Raw genomic sequence first — 18206 nt, forward strand, 5'->3', positions numbered from 1 at the left:
CCTCACCTGATATTAAGCATTTTTGCTCACACAAAGATTATGAAATTATGTCAACTAATCTATTGATTGCCTAGTTGTTTCAGATCCAAGAACAAATAAAAACAAACTCAAAGTATTAGAAAACTACTGTCTTTTAATATTAAATGTTAGCAAAGAAGAAAACACAGTCAACAATTAAAATCTGTGAAATGTTCGATCTCTGTAGTAGTATAAAAATACTTGTTTGAGCTAGAGATTTTAATGACGAGTCAGATAGTGAACATGTCACTTCCCCTTGTCGACCCACGCAAAGAAATTACACCGAGCTTCGGGGTTGGAGGCAAGTCCCTGAGGACGGGCACACACAAAGAACTGTTTGCCCATGTTTGGACCCTCCTTCTTTACAGTACGAAGCACACATGGTTCCCTATGGACCTTACAAGGGGGGGGTGGGGGAGGTCCATGAAGCACTGACTTCCAAAACACTAACGATGCCCCTTTCTTGGCACCTGAGCATCCCACAGAGGGCTGTGGGGTTAACTGTGTTGTCTTCATTGGCTTGTCACTTTCCTCCATGGTGCTGCTGCACTGCTGTTGTGAACCAGAGACAGGCTCAGTATCTACAGGTACGCCGATCTCACTAGTTGTGGGCGCTTTTTGAGAGCTCTGTGATGAGGTAACAACATTTGTGAGTTTGGGTTTGAAAAAGGAAAGGAGGCTGCCCTGTGGCTTAGAAGAGGTCTTAACTGTCTTAGTCTTTTTCCCCTTTGGGACAACACAGTCTGATGTTAATAACCGTTTTTTACCAAAGACGATCCCAGCTGTGGAAGGGTTTAAATTCTCCCTCCTTTCCTCCTCTTCTTGAGATCCCGGTAATGCATCCCTCAGCTCAGGCTGAATTGATTTTTGATCCACCTTAACAAGGAAGCGGGAGAGTTTCTGCTGCTTGCCAGCGAACTCTGGCAGGTAGCATGTACAGAGGAGGGGAGGCTTGGAGCTGGAGACGAGAGAGCAGCTCAGTTGGCCCCACACAGGGCAATGGTCCGACCCCTCCACCTCTGGCCTGATGTCTGCTGCCACAAACTGCTCCTTGGCTAGCTGGCAATCAGCAAATATATAGTCAATGCGTGTGCCATAGTTGGTCTGCCGCGCTCCAGTGAGAGTGGACCAGCATGTGAAGGCGCTGGTGCGAGTTGGGTGGAAATAGCGGAAGGTATCCACAAATTTTCCACTGTCGGTGGGATCTGTTGAGGTTACCTCAGATTCTTCACCAGGTTCCTGCTCATTCATTTCCTCTGCCTCTCGTATGCCACTGCGTAAAAAGCCATTCAGCCATTTCCTACCGGGGTTTTCACCAAAATCATCCTAAGTAACAGAGAAAAACAAAGCAGGTGGAGTTTCATTATTATGAATATGCATGCATAGACTGTGCACATTTGGCTTAAACGTAACGCTGCCAGTTTTATGCAATATTAAATCATGCCCTCATATTAAAGGGCACACTAGTTTGCTTCCTTGCTGAGATTGATACCGCTCTCGTCTCTTTTTGTTAATTATGAAGGTACATCCAGGAAGCTGTTAGCTTAGCTTAGCAATCAGAAGCAGAGGGAAACAGCTGGGTAGTTAACACTGAAACCTGTTTTTTCACTTCTGTTTTTGACACGATTACACAGATGAAATATTAGATTTAAAGGTACTTTGAACAGAGCCATGCTTACCGTTTCCACTCTTTAATGCTGAGCTAAACTAACCAGTTGCTGTCTTTAACTTCATATTTACCATAAAGACAAGAGAGTGGAATCAATCTTTCATTTAACTCTCAAGATATCGAATAGGCAAAAAAGACAAAATTCAAAAACAAAACATTGATTGACAGTATTCTAAACTTACTTACAACATCACTGGGGTCACAGTAGTCTATTTGCCGGTGAGATGTATTTACATCTCCTAAAACAATCACACGGCTGAAAAATAGAAGAGAAAAAAACATTAACTCAGAATTGAAAGAGGAGAGGGGATAACAGAGTAAGCAAAAACTCTCAAAATACGACTGTCAATGCAAGAATTAACTATGTAATGCTTCTTTTACCACATTTTTATTTTTTTCCATTTGAGAAACACACCTTAAATTATAGTGTAGCCTACTACCATTCCAGTTTTCACCAGTAATATTATAGGTTACCTGGGATTAAATATGAAATTAATACACTATATAAACTTGCGGATTGACTCAAGCAGCAATTTTACAGCAGCCACCATGATGCTTTTTAAGTAAATACATGTTCAAACTCGCCATATGTATAAGTATTTCCGCCAACCAGTTTGTTTGTGGTTGTTACCATGGTCATTTGCAGACTCATTGCTCCATTAATGCTGCCTTTTCATTGGAGTGGTGCATGCGCTTAACTCTGAGTCAACCAACTCGAATCAGCTGTTCTAGAACCAAAAACTCGGTTTCCCATCTCAAGATAAATAAACTCAGACATCAGAGTTTTTAGAGTAGAGACATTAGAGTTTGTTAAACCTCCTTCCTGAAACAGACCCCTGTGCCCTTATTGTAACAACAATCTTTATTTATAATCTGTGGAAACTCTCACCTCCCTTCTTTCAGTATAGCCTCAGCCCGACTCTGAAGCAACTTGTAAAACTGCAGTTTGAACTGCTTTCGCTCTGGCTTTTCAGGGTCAGCCCGAGGACAGTATACATTGATTACAGTAACAGTTTGCTCTTTGTCCTGACACCTGTGGGGGAAATACATAGTCAAAAAGAGGCCCAGTAATCTACAGCTAATTTACAAAATGTACACACACATTCGGCTCTCCCTTGTGGTATCAGTATTTTTGATCAACAATTATTGTAAGAGGAAACTGATCAAATTGATCAAAATCTGGCTGCTAGTAAAGATTGCAAGGGGTTTTTATTGCATTTATGAGATATTTTAGATAAGATATATTAATATGAGAGTGGATGAACAGAGAGAATTACCCAATGCAGTAGCCTACATAAAACATCAAATAAGCCAAGTAGAATGTTTTTCTTTTACATGATTCTGTGCTGAGTGATAACAGCTCGTCCTTCGTTGTCCAAAAGCTGCAGCTCCTTGCTACAGAACTCAGTCTGGTCACCATAGCACCCAACAGCCCCTTCATGGTTGGTCAGCAGACCCGTGAGACCCTCCTCAGCAGCAAATGGAGTGGCACTGTCTTTACAGTAAGTGGCAACCCCTGTGCATGTCAGGAATGGGAGGTGAATTGTTAGTTTGTATGGTGTAGTGTCAGTAGCAACTAAGAACGTGTGTAACAATGGGCAGGGATCTTTTGTAAGTGCCCATTCAAGTTTAAAATGTTAATTATGGGAACGTGAATTTAATTATGGGTAATGTGTCTTTTTGTGTGGGTAAACTAAATATAATTTAGAAGAGAAAACAGTAGGCCACAGTTATGATTCAAAGACACAAACTGAATTGTTGACTTTGTAATGAACCTGAATAGCCGCTGCGTCCTCGACTGAAGCTGAAATAGGAGTTGTAGCCATCAACAATGGCAGTTCTTTCATCAAGCAAGTCTCCTGCGGGGGACACATTTGGGGTTTAACTTGTATTTCTAATAGACAGACTTCGGAGTATTAAATAACAGCCGCCGCCACGTTTTGCTAACACCACTTACTTGTCACTTTAGTCTCTTGAACACAGATAATGTCTGCGTCCAGTGAATCAAGAGCCGTTTTAATGCCGCCTCTGAAAGTCCTTATACCATTTATGTTCCAAGTAACGATCTTCATTGTGTTAAACCACGGAGGGTAACGTTGTTTGCATCTAGACAGGTTGTTTGACTGCAGCCAGAATGTGAACATCCGGAAGTAAAAAGGAAGCAAGGAGAAGTACGAGCGGAAGTGTATTTCTTCACTATTCTTTCATTGTTTCTCCTTTTTTCGTGTTTTTTCATAAAATAAAATAGTAGATTTTTTTGCTTTGATGTTACATTTCGATATCTAAATAACCCGCAAAGTCCCTATCCACCAAGAAACTAAAAATAAAGACATTCTGGTGTAATTGCATTGCGCAGTTGCCTAGCTAGGGGGGGTAAATCGTGCTTTCACGTTTTCGGCGCGCTTTTGACACCACTGTGAAACCAGAGAGCCGGTGGGAGGAAGGGAAGCGGCTGTTCAGTAACCTGGGCTGGTCTTTAACTGTCTAAGGCTGGTACACCTGACTACTATCGTGATTAGCAACCGCTGCTGTTGACTGTTTACGCAGGAAGTACACAGGGGACGTTTGCTTGCAACTGGCAAGCCCCATCTTTGAAATAAAACCAGAGGGTGAGTAGCTAGTTTGGCCAATCGTCGCTATCTAGCGTTAGCTAATTAGCTTGTCTGACAGGATCCGACTGACGTTACCACCGGAGGAGAACAACTGCTTTAACCGGGGCAATGTAATGTCCATTCCGTTACGCCTATTTTAAATGTAAGGGACGTTAAATACAAAGCCACTAAGCTGTTGTTTGCTTAATTCTTCAACTCGACATTATGTGTTGCATTGTGGTGTCGTTTGCTGTTGGAAACTAACGCTAACGTCACTCTTGCTAACGTTAACGTTAGCTGTCCGGCCATATCCTGTTCCCAGTCTGGTGTCGTCTTAGATTTCGTATCACTGCCATAAATATTATTCGTCACTTAGGACACCAGCTTACTTTGGAATTAGATGGAGCATGAAGAATACCAACATTTTTACGTCAGTGAATTTACTCTCGGTTGATGCGACAGATAGTTTGAGGGCTAGGAGGAACAGATGCTTATGGGATGCATCACTTGGCACCGGACAACACGGCTGGTGTTTCCATCTTCGGTCAAAGAAGAGGACATGAGGCAGTGGGGGGAAGTACGCCCCACCCAGTCAGTACGGGTGGTCGAAGAAACCGTAATCCGTTCTGTTTCCACAGCTAGTTAACGTTACTTTGCATAGGACACTAGGATACGGTACTTCAACCACCTGTCATGACTGTGAAGCTAACATTAGCTAAGCAGATACTAATGCTATGCAATGTTGCTGATGTTGAAGGCCAACGAGTTTAATTGAACACGGCATTTAACTTTGACTTTGGCTTTTATTATGCTAGTTGTAGGTACAAATTATTAGTTATTATGGCTGTGCATCTCTCTTTTATAGGTATACAGTTTGATTTGATGTTGAAACGATTTGGTGCGCTACGATGAGATGTGATTCAATCGGATAGATACAGTTAATACATTTACACACATTCATTGAGCATGCAGAAAGCGTATATTTATGCTAATGTCACACTGAACGTCTTAGAATACATAAACATCAATATAAACTTTACACACCCAAATACATATCTATAAATATTTATACCAATCTTCTCATGTTTATGAAAGCACACATGGATGGACTCAGACTGCAGCTAGTCCAATATACAATATCTACATGTATTCCTCTCAGCCACTTTCACCGCTAACTTTAGTTAGTTAATAGTCAAATCTGCACGTTTTTTCTGCAAACCCAAACAAAGGCACTGATTGGCTGGTCTCTGCCATCACACAAATGGTGAGGCTTTTGTTTAGTCACACATAAACACACTACCCGTCTCTTTCAACAGCATTGCGCACACCGTCGCAGCTTCGTTTAATTGACAGCAAAACTTCAGTCAACCCATTCCTAACATTAGAGCTGGGCCCTCGGCCGAATCTTGGTCGATGCAGAGGTCTGTGTGTCGATGTAGCCATATCGAGGTCTGCACAATATGATCTAAAACCAAAATCACGATTAATTGTACATTTTTCCTTGAAAAAAGGAACGATAATTAATGTCATTGTTCTAAATCATCTTTTTTGAAGCCAGAATGTTCCCAGACGAAGGACACTGGTTTTTATTTTTTGAGCTCAGTTGACTTGGACTCTGTGCCGTATCTGTGATAATACAACCAGATACCGATTTGTTTGAGTGAGTCTTTACACTCCTGTTAGTTTTATTAACTAACTACATACAAACTGTATGTACTGTAACAGTAGGTCATTTATGACTTCGTTTTTGTTTCTAGTGGTGATTTGGCTTTTTGAGCTGAAAAGAGAGTAGTTTCCATTCAACCAATTTCCAAGTTAATTTTGCCTTATGCAGTTAGCTCAATTGGTGGCACAAAATGACTTTTACAAAACCTCTTTCCCACCCTGGCCATTGTTGTAAGAAGTTTACATAATAACCATCTTTGTGTTTTCTCCTTTTGTAGTGTGGAGTGATGAGAGTGGGCAAGTAAAGGAGGCAGGTCTCCCAGTAGAACATTGACAGACAAGTGGGAAGTCAAGCAAGGATGCTGGAGGCAGATGCAGACTCAGCCGGTGCAGCACCAGAGAGCGAAGAAGAGGCTGAGATGGGGAGCAGAGACTTGAAGACTGAGGTGGTACGACTGACTCTGGAGCTCCAGGAGGCCACAGAGGAGAAGCTACAGGCAGCTCGCTATGGCCTGGTGGTGCTGGAGGAAAGTAGTGCTCTCAAGATTAAATACAGGCAGCTAGAAGAGGAGCATGAAACCCTCAAAGGGGAGCTACAGCAGCTCAAAGAGGTAGGAACACCTAAGGCTTTCTAGTTATATTTAGACAACACCAGGCTTGCGTAGTTCTCATACCCCCAGCATTCCACATGGTATTTACCAGTAACAAACTACTGCTTTATGACCTTTCTTTCTTTACAAATTGCTTTTGCACGGTAAAAGTAACCTATTTCTTTTTCACCTGTAAGAAATATGCAAGCAAATGTAATATACCTTTGCGTTAATGCATGATACATAAAAGAAATTGTACAAAAATTATTTGTAGATTACCTGCTGTCACCTACAAAGTTGGACAAATAGTTATGCAGTCACAATGGAAATGCTATTCATTTAATCTGACCATTTAAGTTTAACAGCCAATGAGCTGCTCGCAGTGTAGTCCTATAACGATACGGTTCTTGTCTCTTTATATGAACCAGTGACCTATGACGTGAATTTGATTGCACATCCCTTCATTGCATTTTGGTAATGGTTTTTCTCCTACTACAATGACAGTTCTGTTTACAGCACTGACCTCATGTTATACTTTCAATAAAGAGGCTTGTGATTGCATGCAGAGTCAGTTTTGCTCTTGCATGTCATCTGATGCTGATGTCATCAGATGTGGAACACCGTACTGGAAATTCAACAGCCATAGTCAGAATATCCTATGCTTTTAAAGTATAACATTTTCTCTCTTCATCTTAAACTAATTTTGAAACTTAACTTCATATTATTAAGAAATTAATAAGGTTATTGCCGGATATTCAAGATGAAAAGATTACCAATATGTCAAAGCTCGGATTTACATGAAATCCATCTCTTTCACAGATGTATTGAAATTGCCACATGTGCTTCCCAGTATTTTGTTTTTAATTATCTCACTTTCTATTTAAATAATTGACCATTGCACAGTAATATTGAAAACCTCTCCATCATTTGTTTTTATAAAAGTGAAATATACTTTGTACAGTTGTACTTTAGCTGACAGTGAATTTCTCTCTTTTAAAGTTGCATTTTGTGGAAATATTTATAAGATTCTTAAGCCTGTGGTAGTGTTGACATTAGCTATTGAAACAAATACTAAAAGTTGAGTATAATTTGAATAGTAAAAAAAAAATTCAATACTATTCAAATGCTGAAATTACTATTTGAATGTGTCTTTTATAAATGTTGGCTAACGTTAGCTAATCTCCTCTTCTCGCCTTGGCCTACTCGCACATGTCCCTCATGTCACATATACAGGGGGGAGTGACAGGCTGTGGTTGGAAATGGGACAAAGGACAGTAAATAGTTTCAACATTACTTTAAAATCAACATCCACCAAGCAAAAGTGCTTATGTTAACATTAGTTAGCTTCTTCTTGTTTCCTAGCTGTGTCGCGAGTTATAGTAACGTTAGCTTTGCTGAGAGCTTAATTGAGACGGCTATAGTTTATGGTAGCTGCCCTACAGCTGTCAGGTAGCTTTGACTTTATATATTAACTTCTAATAGCTGTTTGCATTCTCTGTAACATGAAAATCTGCAAGAAACAGGTTGCTTATAAATCACTAAAATGGTAGTGACAGCACCATTTGGCTTAGTTGTTAATTCCATTAGCATAGTTTATTAGTTTATCACAAATCGTTTTGGCTGGGCTTTCTAACGTGATGTTGTTATGCTAACCGAGCACCGTAAGCCTTTACAACACAGCCGCTTCGCTACACGTTAGATAATGTTTTATTACAGAGTTCTCTGTTGATTTGTGTTTGTCGCTGTGTGCTCGTGGTGGAAAATCAATGTTAACAAATTTGCTTGCAAAGCGCCATGACGTACGTCCCCTTTAAGGCCAGGCTAATGTTAGGAGTCCCTCTAGTGGACAAAATGTGTAACAACAACCACATGCTTATAGAGGCATTGACAATACAAATGCCTGAGTAGTGTAGTACATCTTATTTTACAGGCTGCATTTGTGCATTAAATATTCAAATATTATTATATAATATAAACATTTTTTTCTTATGATATTAGAGAAAGTTTGACAGCTCTAGTTGACATGCAAATTACTGATGTGTTGGGGGTTCATGATATTGTTTCCTGATTTTTAACTTTGTCACAAATGCACCAGATCAACCATAAATGTAATTAGTGTTGTTGAAACAGGCTTTTGTATATAAGAAGGTAATCTCATAAATGTAATCCTGCCATGTGGGCAGATTATTGTTTCTGCAATTGTTTCATCCATCTTTTTAAAATGAGATGTTAAAGATCCTGCTTACACGCAGTTGGAAATTTAGCAATAAATGTGTGCCAGAATAAGAATAAAACTGTTCCATCCTAATTATTTATAAACACATATCAAGCAAAGCTCTTCATGTCTTAAGGGACAAAGTGGTACAGAATTTCAGCTATTTTGTATAAGCTGCATAAATGTCTTGGCTGTTAACCTACCTAGGCTTTGGCAGGGTTTTAGCACAACAGATCGGACTCATGTGTTGTGAATTAGCATTACATAACCACACCACCATGATCAGTTGAGCGTGTTTAGTAGCATGTTCTTTTCATACCTAATACCTTTTTTTTGATAGTTATTTAATCTGCAGTCAGTGATGCATAATGTGTCAAGGCAAGCTGTGGAGAAATGCCTGCTAACCATTACCGTGCTAACTAAGATGCGTAATACTTTTGGCTCATTGTATCACATTGGCTAGATACAAATACAGTGTGAAACGGTGTTAAAGCTGCTGCTAAGGTGTCTTGTTACCAAACTATAACAGCCATTTCTTCACTAATTAGGTTTACCATAACGTCATAGTTGTCAGTAAAGTCCTATTTCTTGTTTATATTTCTTTGTTAATATAGCACAGCATGAATTATTTTGTCTTTCAGCACTGCAATATTGTTCCTATGTTTAACGTGCATGCATTTGGCCTTCTAAATACTGTAGGCTTTGCTCTTGCCTTAACCATTGTTGTTTTTTGTGTAAAGGCATTTGCAGATTCTGTGAGCAGCCAGAAGCGTGCAGCTGCTGATGGAGAGTGCCGGGAGGAGAACCTGCTGCAGGAGACTGCTACTAAGGAGGCTGCCATGGCAACCCGGTTGGAGGAAGTCCAGGCAGAGCTCAAGCAAGCGCGCCTTGCTTTGAGCAATGCCCATGCAGAGATAGATAGACTGGGGGGGGTCACCACCCAGCTAAAAAAGGTATGGAGGCTCGCTCAGTGCACCTGCATACTGGTGTCATACTGTATACTACTAGTTCCTCTTGTCATGATACATGCGATCGAACCCTGAACCGCTGAGCCTCGTTCCTAAAGTAAAATGAACTGTGCATGACAATAAATTGGTAATTTGGAAGTTTAAAAGTTGTGCTTTAAAGTGATTTAACAGTGGATTGTGTCTTATAGGAGTGTGAGTGTCTGGAGGCCGAAAAGGGCCATCAGAGGGAGGAGATGAAGGAATATAAAATACGTGAGCTGCGTCAGTTGCAGGACAATGGCGAGCTAGAAGATGAGAACATATCTCTCCAAAAACAGGTGTCTGTGCTCAAGGAAAACCAGGTCAGTTATCATTCAGTTCTTTTTACTACATTTGTTTTAACATACTATACAATAGACTATTTGTGTTAGTCGAGTACATGTAGGTGTCTGTTAACACACTATTGTAAAGTCATCGTTGTACTGCACTGCATTCACCTTCCCTGCATGAGAGCAAAACAGCTTTGTATGAAACACAGTTCTAATCTCTGTCACGTTGGTTGACACAACTTTACAATTCGGATACAAATTGGCCAAGGTTGAAGAGACTGGATAGGCCGGTTGGGGGGGGCAGTAGCTTCCACAGCTTGTTTTATGCATACTGGGTGTATACTGGATAGAAATATAACATAAGGAAAATATAGAGGATTTAAATTACACCAGTGGAAGGAACTGTACATATCCATTTTCAAGAGAAAGTGGAATTGGTGGTTGTCATCCTTAGACCATCTGGGTGTGTCTCTATAACAGTATTCTTCTGAATGCAGTGATAGTTATGCTTGCGGGTTTGGGCTAAAATATGTGTGAAAAAGACTTGAAAATAACTCTTGTTGTGTTCCTTATCCCATTTCAGGTTGAATTTGAATCAATAAAGCTGGAGCTGACCCAAAAGAACGAGGTGCAGGAGGAGCTGCGAGCTCAGATGGAAGAGGCTGAAAGGCTGAGGGAGATAGCAGAGAGGCAACTGGATGAGGCCCTGGAAGCCCTGAAGGAGGAGAGGGAGCAGAAGAACTGTCTGCGGCGAGAGCTCTCTGCCCTGACCCTTAACCCCTTTGATTCTGTGGGGAACTTGGAGCTCCACTTGGATCAGCTGGATGACAGCCAGGAGGAGGGCCAGGGGGTAGAGGGCGAGGGAGAGGATCAGGACAGCGGCATTAATAATGGTCCTGGTTCTGCTCCCAGTTCTGCTCACCCTCCTCACTTGGGGGGCTCCAAAAGTAATGGCCTCATCCATCGCTACTCCACTCCACGCAACAGTGACGTATTCCTGCGTGCTCCTGCTTCTGGGCTGGTGTCAGACTTGTTGAGTGAGCTACACTTTTCCGACAGTCAGAAACTAAAACAGCAACTCCTACAGGTAGGTAACAGGACAACATGTGTCCCTCTCTTAAATGTATTAATATGATTGAATTATGATTATTATCAAGTATTGCCACAAAAAGATAAAGGGGGCAGTATTTACATGTGTTATGTAAATCAAGAAAAAGTACAATGGCAAGATAAGTAATGCCATTTTGTGAGAACTTAATAATATCCTGTACACTACTTCTGCTACTACACTATGCTCTCCTTAACATAGAACACAGTGTATATTTTAATTCCTCTGTGATTAACGAAACTGCATTTATGTTGTGAAAGTATCTATTCTTATCAGGCTGAGTAGTGAAAATGTCATACAGGTTGGTTTGTATGTCTAGGCTGTTGACGTGGATATCTGTTGCTTCCTGCCTCAAACCACATCCCCTGGATGTTGGTGAAGGAATAGACTTTCTATCTAAAAGAAAAAAACATCTGCACCAAGCAATTTAGTCAACTGTCACCTGATCCATTTGTGCCTCACATATAAAGTGTACTTAAGAAAAATAAGAATGTCTTGATCTGTCATCCCTGTGAGGGACATATATTATTAATGATGCACTTAAATTGGGGGTTGAGTTAGAAAGCTCCTACCCACCAGATGTTTGGTGTGGAGCTGAATGGGGTTGGCCAGTGTCTTACATAAAAAATGCATTAAGATTAAAGGTGGTGGGGGGAGAAATGTACTTTACAGAGAACTGTCCTGTTTTATGGAAAATGATTAACAATTAGTATTTGACTGGCTTACAACAGAAATTGATTATTATTCAACAAATGAGCAGCTTTAAATTTTAGCAAATTTAAGACGTATACCGTATGTTCATACGTCTCAAGGTTTTCATCTCTCTTGGTGTCTTGGTATGCAGGCAGACCGAGAGAAGTCCAGTCTGGTGAGCAAGGTGGAGGAACTGCAAATGCAGCTGGTAATGTCCAAACAGGCACTCAGTCAGCAAGCAGACAAGGTTGGATCTCTCACTCAACAGCTGGAAGCTGTGCACAGCAGCCAGCAGCACAACCAGGAGGCAGACAGCAGGGGAGATGATGAGAATGGAGGCGGCAGCAATGCAGCCTTCGATTATGAGGTAGACACCAAGAGCAAAGAGGTGCTGGAGGCACGCATGCGTTCGGCCAGTGAAGAGCTTCTGAAGCTGCGGGATGAACTTTCTCAAGCAGGAACTCGTTATAACACCCTGGAGCACAGATACAAGCAAGAGAAGGATCGTTGGAGGGCAGAGGCCCAGGAGCTAGCTGACAAGATCCGTCAATGCATCAAGTCCAGCAAGCAGGACCAGGAGCGCATCAGTGAGCTGGAGAAGGAGATTGGAGCTACACGGAAAGTAGCCATTGATTCTGAAGGGCACTTGAGCGTTGCCCAGGAAGAGCTGCTTGCTTTCTCTGAGGAGCTGTCCAACCTCTATCACCACATCTGCGTGTGCAACAACCTGACACCCAAACGAGTCACCCTGGACTACTACCGGGATGGTGCCAGGGCAAGTGTTGGAGGAAGTAGTGCCCGAAGGTCACACTACGTCTACCCCCAGAACAACTCCCAGAAGAAACCGCGAGCCAATGACATGTTTAGCTCCAAAGCTTCAGCATTGCAGTTCATGGGGGAGGTGGACAGTGCAGGAGCCAGCGGAGACTCTCCCAATTGCCCTGGATCCCCCACCCTGGATTTCAGGGACCCTTCAAATGTCCGTAACTTGGTAGCGGTCATCCGTTGCCAGATCAAACACCTCCGGGTAAGACAGCACTGCTTATCACATACAGTATGTCAGACATTATTTAGAGTACTACTCTACTACTTGATTGTTTGTGAACTGAAAGTTATAGCCAGTGCTAACTCCTTCATTGTGGCTCGATCACTAAATGCCAGGCTTTTCTTCTGGGTGCAAGTAGGGCTGGGCAATATGGAGAAAATCAAATATCACAATATATTTGACCAAATACCTCAATATCGATACTGCTATATTGTAGTGTTGACTACTGGTGCTTTCACAATATATTTACACAATGAGATTTTTGATAAATCATCATTAATGTGGTTATGATTAAGTGGGTAAAGGCAAATAATTGAACAGTTACAACAGTCTGGTAAGTTCAGAAAATGACTTAACTCTACTGTAATGCAACCTTTAAAACCAGGAAAAGACAACACTTGTACCATATTACGATGTCCAAAATCTACTATATCTGGTCTCATTTCACGATATTGATAAATTGCCCAGCTCTAGGCGCAAGCCTGTCTTCCCAGGCTTGGTAACAAAGTACAAATACTTCGTTACTGTACTCAAGTAAATTTTTCTCATATTTTTACTTTACTTTACTATTTATTTTTGTGGCGACTTTTTACTTCTACTTCTTACATTTTAACACGAATATCGGTACTTTCCACTCCTTTCATTTTACAAAATTGACTTGTTACTTTAGTTTTGTACAAGAGGTTTTCATGTCGGAGAATAGCGCGGACACTCGCCTCACACCGCGAGCGGGTGCGCGCGCCACATGGAGAAAAAAGTGAGAGAAAAGAAAAAGAGACTAGCTGTTAAGAGGATAATCAGCTGAGATTGTGTGTGTGAGTCCTTGAGAACTGTAAGTCTTATAACTTACATATGTTGTCAGTTCTCTTAAGCCTGTTATTGGTTTATAGTTCATGCACATTTAAAGTAAGTTAGCTAGTGATTTTCGTGTGTTCTTCACCTGTTAGCTTTGCACGTTGATCTTAATGAAGCATCAACAGTTTTACCAGTTTTATTTGCATGAGTTTTTTTTTTTTTTTACCGAACTTCAGATACTGTAATTCAATTGACAAGTGGATGGAAAGAAGTTGTCTCCGTCTGTGTTTTAACAGACACACCTGGGGCGAAGTTGGAAACCAGAATCAGCTTTAATCCAGTCCTAATCTAGTCCTCAACTTTCACATCATTTCACTGGAGTTATCGTTATTATTGTTTACGTCATCAATACCATATTCAATCTAAATGGATGGGAATATATCTACTGTACGTTGCATTTGACACACGACTAAGACAGCTCAACAGATTTGGCATTCTGCATTAATTCACAGCATATCATTGCGGCTTGATGGCGCTAACGTTAGCACATAGTAGTATGGATGGCGACATGATTGAAAATGAAGAAAACCGAGATCCAGCAGACAAGCAGCAAAACATTCCCATTGTCCTCGGCCTTATCTGAGAGAGATGTTTGAGACGAGTAGGCATCAAGAAGAACTCCTGGCAAATGTGCTGGGGAACTTCTTCATTAATGTCTGTTTAGTTATTCATATTTTAATCCTTTATTTTCTTTCCAGAAGCCATATTTGAGCACACAGCCATCCATGTAGAGGGGAAGATTAAAAAATAGAAACTGGATCTGTGAATTCTCACAGAATCACAACTGAATTCATATCTTACTAATGAGTCAGAATCGAATTAACCTGCAGTCGCAGTTTCTGTCATGATAATCATATATGTTATGTTTTAGGCCTATTGGCAGACATCCATTTAAAATGTAGCCATTGCCATACATAGACCGTGTTCTCCATGTCCACTGAAGTTCCTCAGCGTGCTCTCTAGTAACATTTGTGTGCTCCGGGTAGCTTTGCATAAAAAATGGTCATCATTCGCAAGGCTACTTTTATACGTTAAGTAAATTTCCAAGCCTGTACTTTGTTACTTTTACTTGAGTAAAGAAGTTTAATCAGTACTTCCACTTTTGCCAGAGTATTTTTTAACACAAGTATCTGTACGGAAAGTGAGTACTTTTGCCATCTCTGCTGATAGCCAACGTTTACCTCAGGATAATTAATTTGCTAGAAAGTGGTCATCTTTGGCAGTCAGCCTTGCAAAAGAAAGCACAGTGAAATTAAATGTTAACCAATTATTAACCGACAAGCCGGAAATGGAGTCTCAGTTCACCTGTCCAGGAGACTCTGACACAGTTTCCACACTCCGTGTCAGCGGACAACTGTAGGCTTCTACCGGTGTTGATGTTCTGTGCATTGTCATAGATTGTTAAATATTTGTTTCTTAACCTTCTTTACAGATGCTCTCCACGTTGTTTTTATGTTTTAAGCGCTGTGCAAAAAAACAGCAAAGGCCATATAATGGCAGGGAAAACCCTGTGTTGTTAGAACTCTGAAATACATTTTATTCATTTAAAAAACATTTGGTTATGGCCATTGTTGATGATAATGTGATATTTTGATTGTACTGTATATTAAAACACTCTAATACTATGAGACAAACCATGGTAAGATTTTGACAAATGTTTTATTTTTCCAGTGAAACAAACACATTTAACTTGAGTCTTTATGTTCTCTCAGGTGGCAGTGGACCTCTGTCGTCAGAGGGGCGCAATGCCTTACTCAGGGTTCAGCAGCAGTGGAGAGTCGGAGCGGGATGCTGAAAGCCTCATGGAAGAAGTACTAAAACTCAAGTCCCTTCTAAGCACCAAAAGAGAACAGATTGCTACCCTCAGGACTGTCCTCAAGGCTAACAAACAGGTAGGTCCCAGCAAGCACTGACCACTCTACAACGTTTCCTTTTGGTCTCTTTGGACCATTTTAAAACAGTTTTACTATGTAGTAACTGGCTAGTATTTCACTATCAGGCATTTCTCTTAATCAGCCTGACCTTTCAGGGACTTTCTCTAAAATGTAATCCTCTAATGTCCAAATCTTTGGAAGTTAAGTGTGGGGAATAAAAAATAAAAGCTATCCCACATCAGTTTCTTTGCATGTATAAACCATTGTGACAACAGCCCTCTTGGTACAGAATGATTGTTGTGAAATCTAGTCTTTCTTCTGTTGCCAATATTTTTACTTATTCTGTATAAGGACCCAACAAGGAGAACAGGTCTTCACTACATTATCTTGACATAGGCACTAGGGTTGACCTGTATTGTAAGTGTCTTGTCTAGACATTTCCTTGGGCTCACATAGGTCTGTACCTTGAGTACAGTGTGATGTTGCACTACTCAGAGATTGAACTTTCTTCCCCCTCCCCTTTCCTGTAGCTCAAGCACTGCGTGACCTGCTTCTGTCATATCCTCTTAAGGCTGATTTATAGTAGTATGTAGACGCAGAGCCTATGTAGCATAAAACCCTTTGTTAACAATCAACTTGATTTCATGTTGTTCATGGAGAGCCGGAAATAAGTAAGAGGAAATACGAAGCTACCATGCCTCGGCCAAGCGGACTAATCACAGTTGTTGTGGTCTGCGTCGCCACGACATGAAGTAACAATTCTGGGGAGGTGCACGTCAGACTACAGCATAGGGCCCGTATCGACGTACGTATACCTAGTGCATTCTACGTTGTACGTAGTATGCAGAACTATAAATCAGGCTTTAGCTCTCTCTCTCTCTCTCTCTCTCTCTCTCTCTCTCTCTCACAAACACTCAAGGTAATCTGTTTTCTGGGCTGTGCTCACATAGAGTAGTTTACCCTCTCAAGTCGGATTTCAAGGACTATGCCTGCCCAATGTTTGTTTTTCTGATGTAATTGTGATTTTTAAACATTAGGCGTTTTGAATTGTTGATTGCATTTAGGTCATACAGTCCCTGACAAAAGTCTTGTCGCTTATCTATTTTGTAGAAACACCTGCTATTAACCTGACTTTTAATTAACCAATTGGTGTAAGAAATAGCTCATATGAAAAGCTAAAACCCTCCCAAATGATGTTCAATGCACTGAAATAAATTAGTTTCACTACAAAAAGATTTATTATTTAAACAAGGACAGAAAGGTCAAATTTTGGCAAGACAAAAGTTTTGTCGCTTATACATAAATTCAACAAATTTACTCTAAAAACTAAAATATGTCAGCAAATTAAAGTGTGTGCTGTGAGATTCAAATTTAATATCTTTTATGACTTCCATGAGCTACAATGTATTGATGAAGTCATCAGAAATAGCTAGGAAAGCAGTCTTGCATGCCTCCCAGGGTTCATCAATATTCTTTGGTTTGGTCTTCCATGCTTCCTCTTTCATCCTAACCCACGTATGCTCAATGATGTTCATGTCTGGTGACTGGGCCGGCCAATCCTGGAGCATCTTGATCTTCTTCGCCTTGAGGAACTTTGAAGTGGAGATGGAAGTATGCGATGGAGCACCGTCCTGCTGGTGAATTTGGCCTCTTTTATGGTTGGGAATATAAGAGGTAGCTAAGATTTCTTGGTATTTGAGACTTTTATGTTGCCTTCCACCCTGCAGATCTCTCGCACACCCCCATACTGGATGTAACCCCAGACCATAATTTTTCCGCCACCAAACTTCACTGTTTTCTGGGTGAATCTTGGATCCATGCGGGCTTCAGTAGGTCTCCTACAATATTTGCGGCAACTGTGGTGTAATTCAACAGAAGATTCATCTGAAAAATCCACTTTCTTCCACTTCTCCAGTGTCCATCCTTTTAGCAGGCTGTGGGCCTTGGCAAATGCCACACGGTTTTTCAATTGTCTTTTGTTTAGTGCTGGCTTCTGGGCACTGATTCGACCATGGAGGCCATTTCGAGACAGAATCTGACAAACTGTTCTGGTTGACACAGGGACTTCAGGGGACCAGGTCTGGTGGAGCTCTACTGCAGTGGAAAATGGGCTGGCCTTGGATTTTTGAGCCAACAAACGGTCCTCTCGAGCAGTTGTCTTGCGGGGTCTGCCTGACCTGGGCTTGTCAAAAACATCTCCAGTGTCTTCAAATGTTTTTTTAATCCTCTGTACTTGACGCTGAGACACATTGAAGGTGTCTGCCGCATCAGCAGTGGATCTGGTCTTCAGCCTCTTGATAATCAAAACTTTAGTCTCAGGGTGAATCTTAGGCATGTTTGCAGAGGTCTAGTTGCAGTTGATGTGAAGGTCTAGTGTACTGGGGTTGTTTTTATACACACCTGAGACCTAATTGATCCATTATTAGTCACAGGTGAAGCTCATATGACAAGGCGACAACACTTAATGTCTTTGCAAAAATTGACTCAATGGGCTTTACCAAGCTGTGAATATTAGAATACTTTTTGACAGTTTCTTTTTGCACTGAAACATTATTACAAAAGCTGTTGGCTGTTTCAGCGGCACTTCAGGTCAATTTGTACACAGGC

At 41.0% G+C, this 18206-nt stretch overlaps 2 protein-coding genes across 4 annotated transcripts in view; one reads left to right on the plus strand and one right to left on the minus strand.

Moving 5' to 3' along the window:
* Window positions 1–115: 115 nt before the first annotated feature.
* apex2 (APEX nuclease (apurinic/apyrimidinic endonuclease) 2) lies at window positions 116–3863 on the minus strand. Its single transcript, XM_032520229.1, has 6 exons — window positions 3645–3863; window positions 3463–3546; window positions 3023–3203; window positions 2577–2720; window positions 1874–1943; window positions 116–1344 (listed from the first exon to the last, which is right to left on the minus strand). Exons 1-6 carry the CDS (start codon window positions 3829–3831, stop codon window positions 265–267), a joined length of 1746 nt encoding a protein of 581 aa, XP_032376120.1. The 5' UTR covers window positions 3832–3863; the 3' UTR covers window positions 116–264.
* Window positions 3129–18206, plus strand: part of zgc:162200 (protein bicaudal D homolog 2) — a 25191-nt gene continuing 10113 nt past the window's right edge. The window contains exons 1-7 of one of the 3 annotated variants that reach the window (XM_032520185.1): window positions 3129–3189; window positions 6222–6554; window positions 9489–9701; window positions 9905–10057; window positions 10608–11111; window positions 11977–12852; window positions 15438–15617. In XM_032520185.1, coding sequence (XP_032376076.1) covers window positions 6303–6554; window positions 9489–9701; window positions 9905–10057; window positions 10608–11111; window positions 11977–12852; window positions 15438–15617 — 2178 coding nt within the window. In that variant the 5' untranslated portion in view covers window positions 3129–3189; window positions 6222–6302. Of the gene's footprint in view, window positions 3190–4027; window positions 4297–4388; window positions 4410–6221; window positions 6555–9488; window positions 9702–9904; window positions 10058–10607; window positions 11112–11976; window positions 12853–15437; window positions 15618–18206 lie in introns of those variants that run through there. The other 2 variants (XM_032520184.1, XM_032520186.1) reach the window with 2 other exon arrangements.

Source organism: Etheostoma spectabile, chromosome 7 (genome assembly GCF_008692095.1).
Source record: "Etheostoma spectabile isolate EspeVRDwgs_2016 chromosome 7, UIUC_Espe_1.0, whole genome shotgun sequence".
Classification (NCBI taxonomy): domain Eukaryota; kingdom Metazoa; phylum Chordata; class Actinopteri; order Perciformes; family Percidae; genus Etheostoma; species Etheostoma spectabile.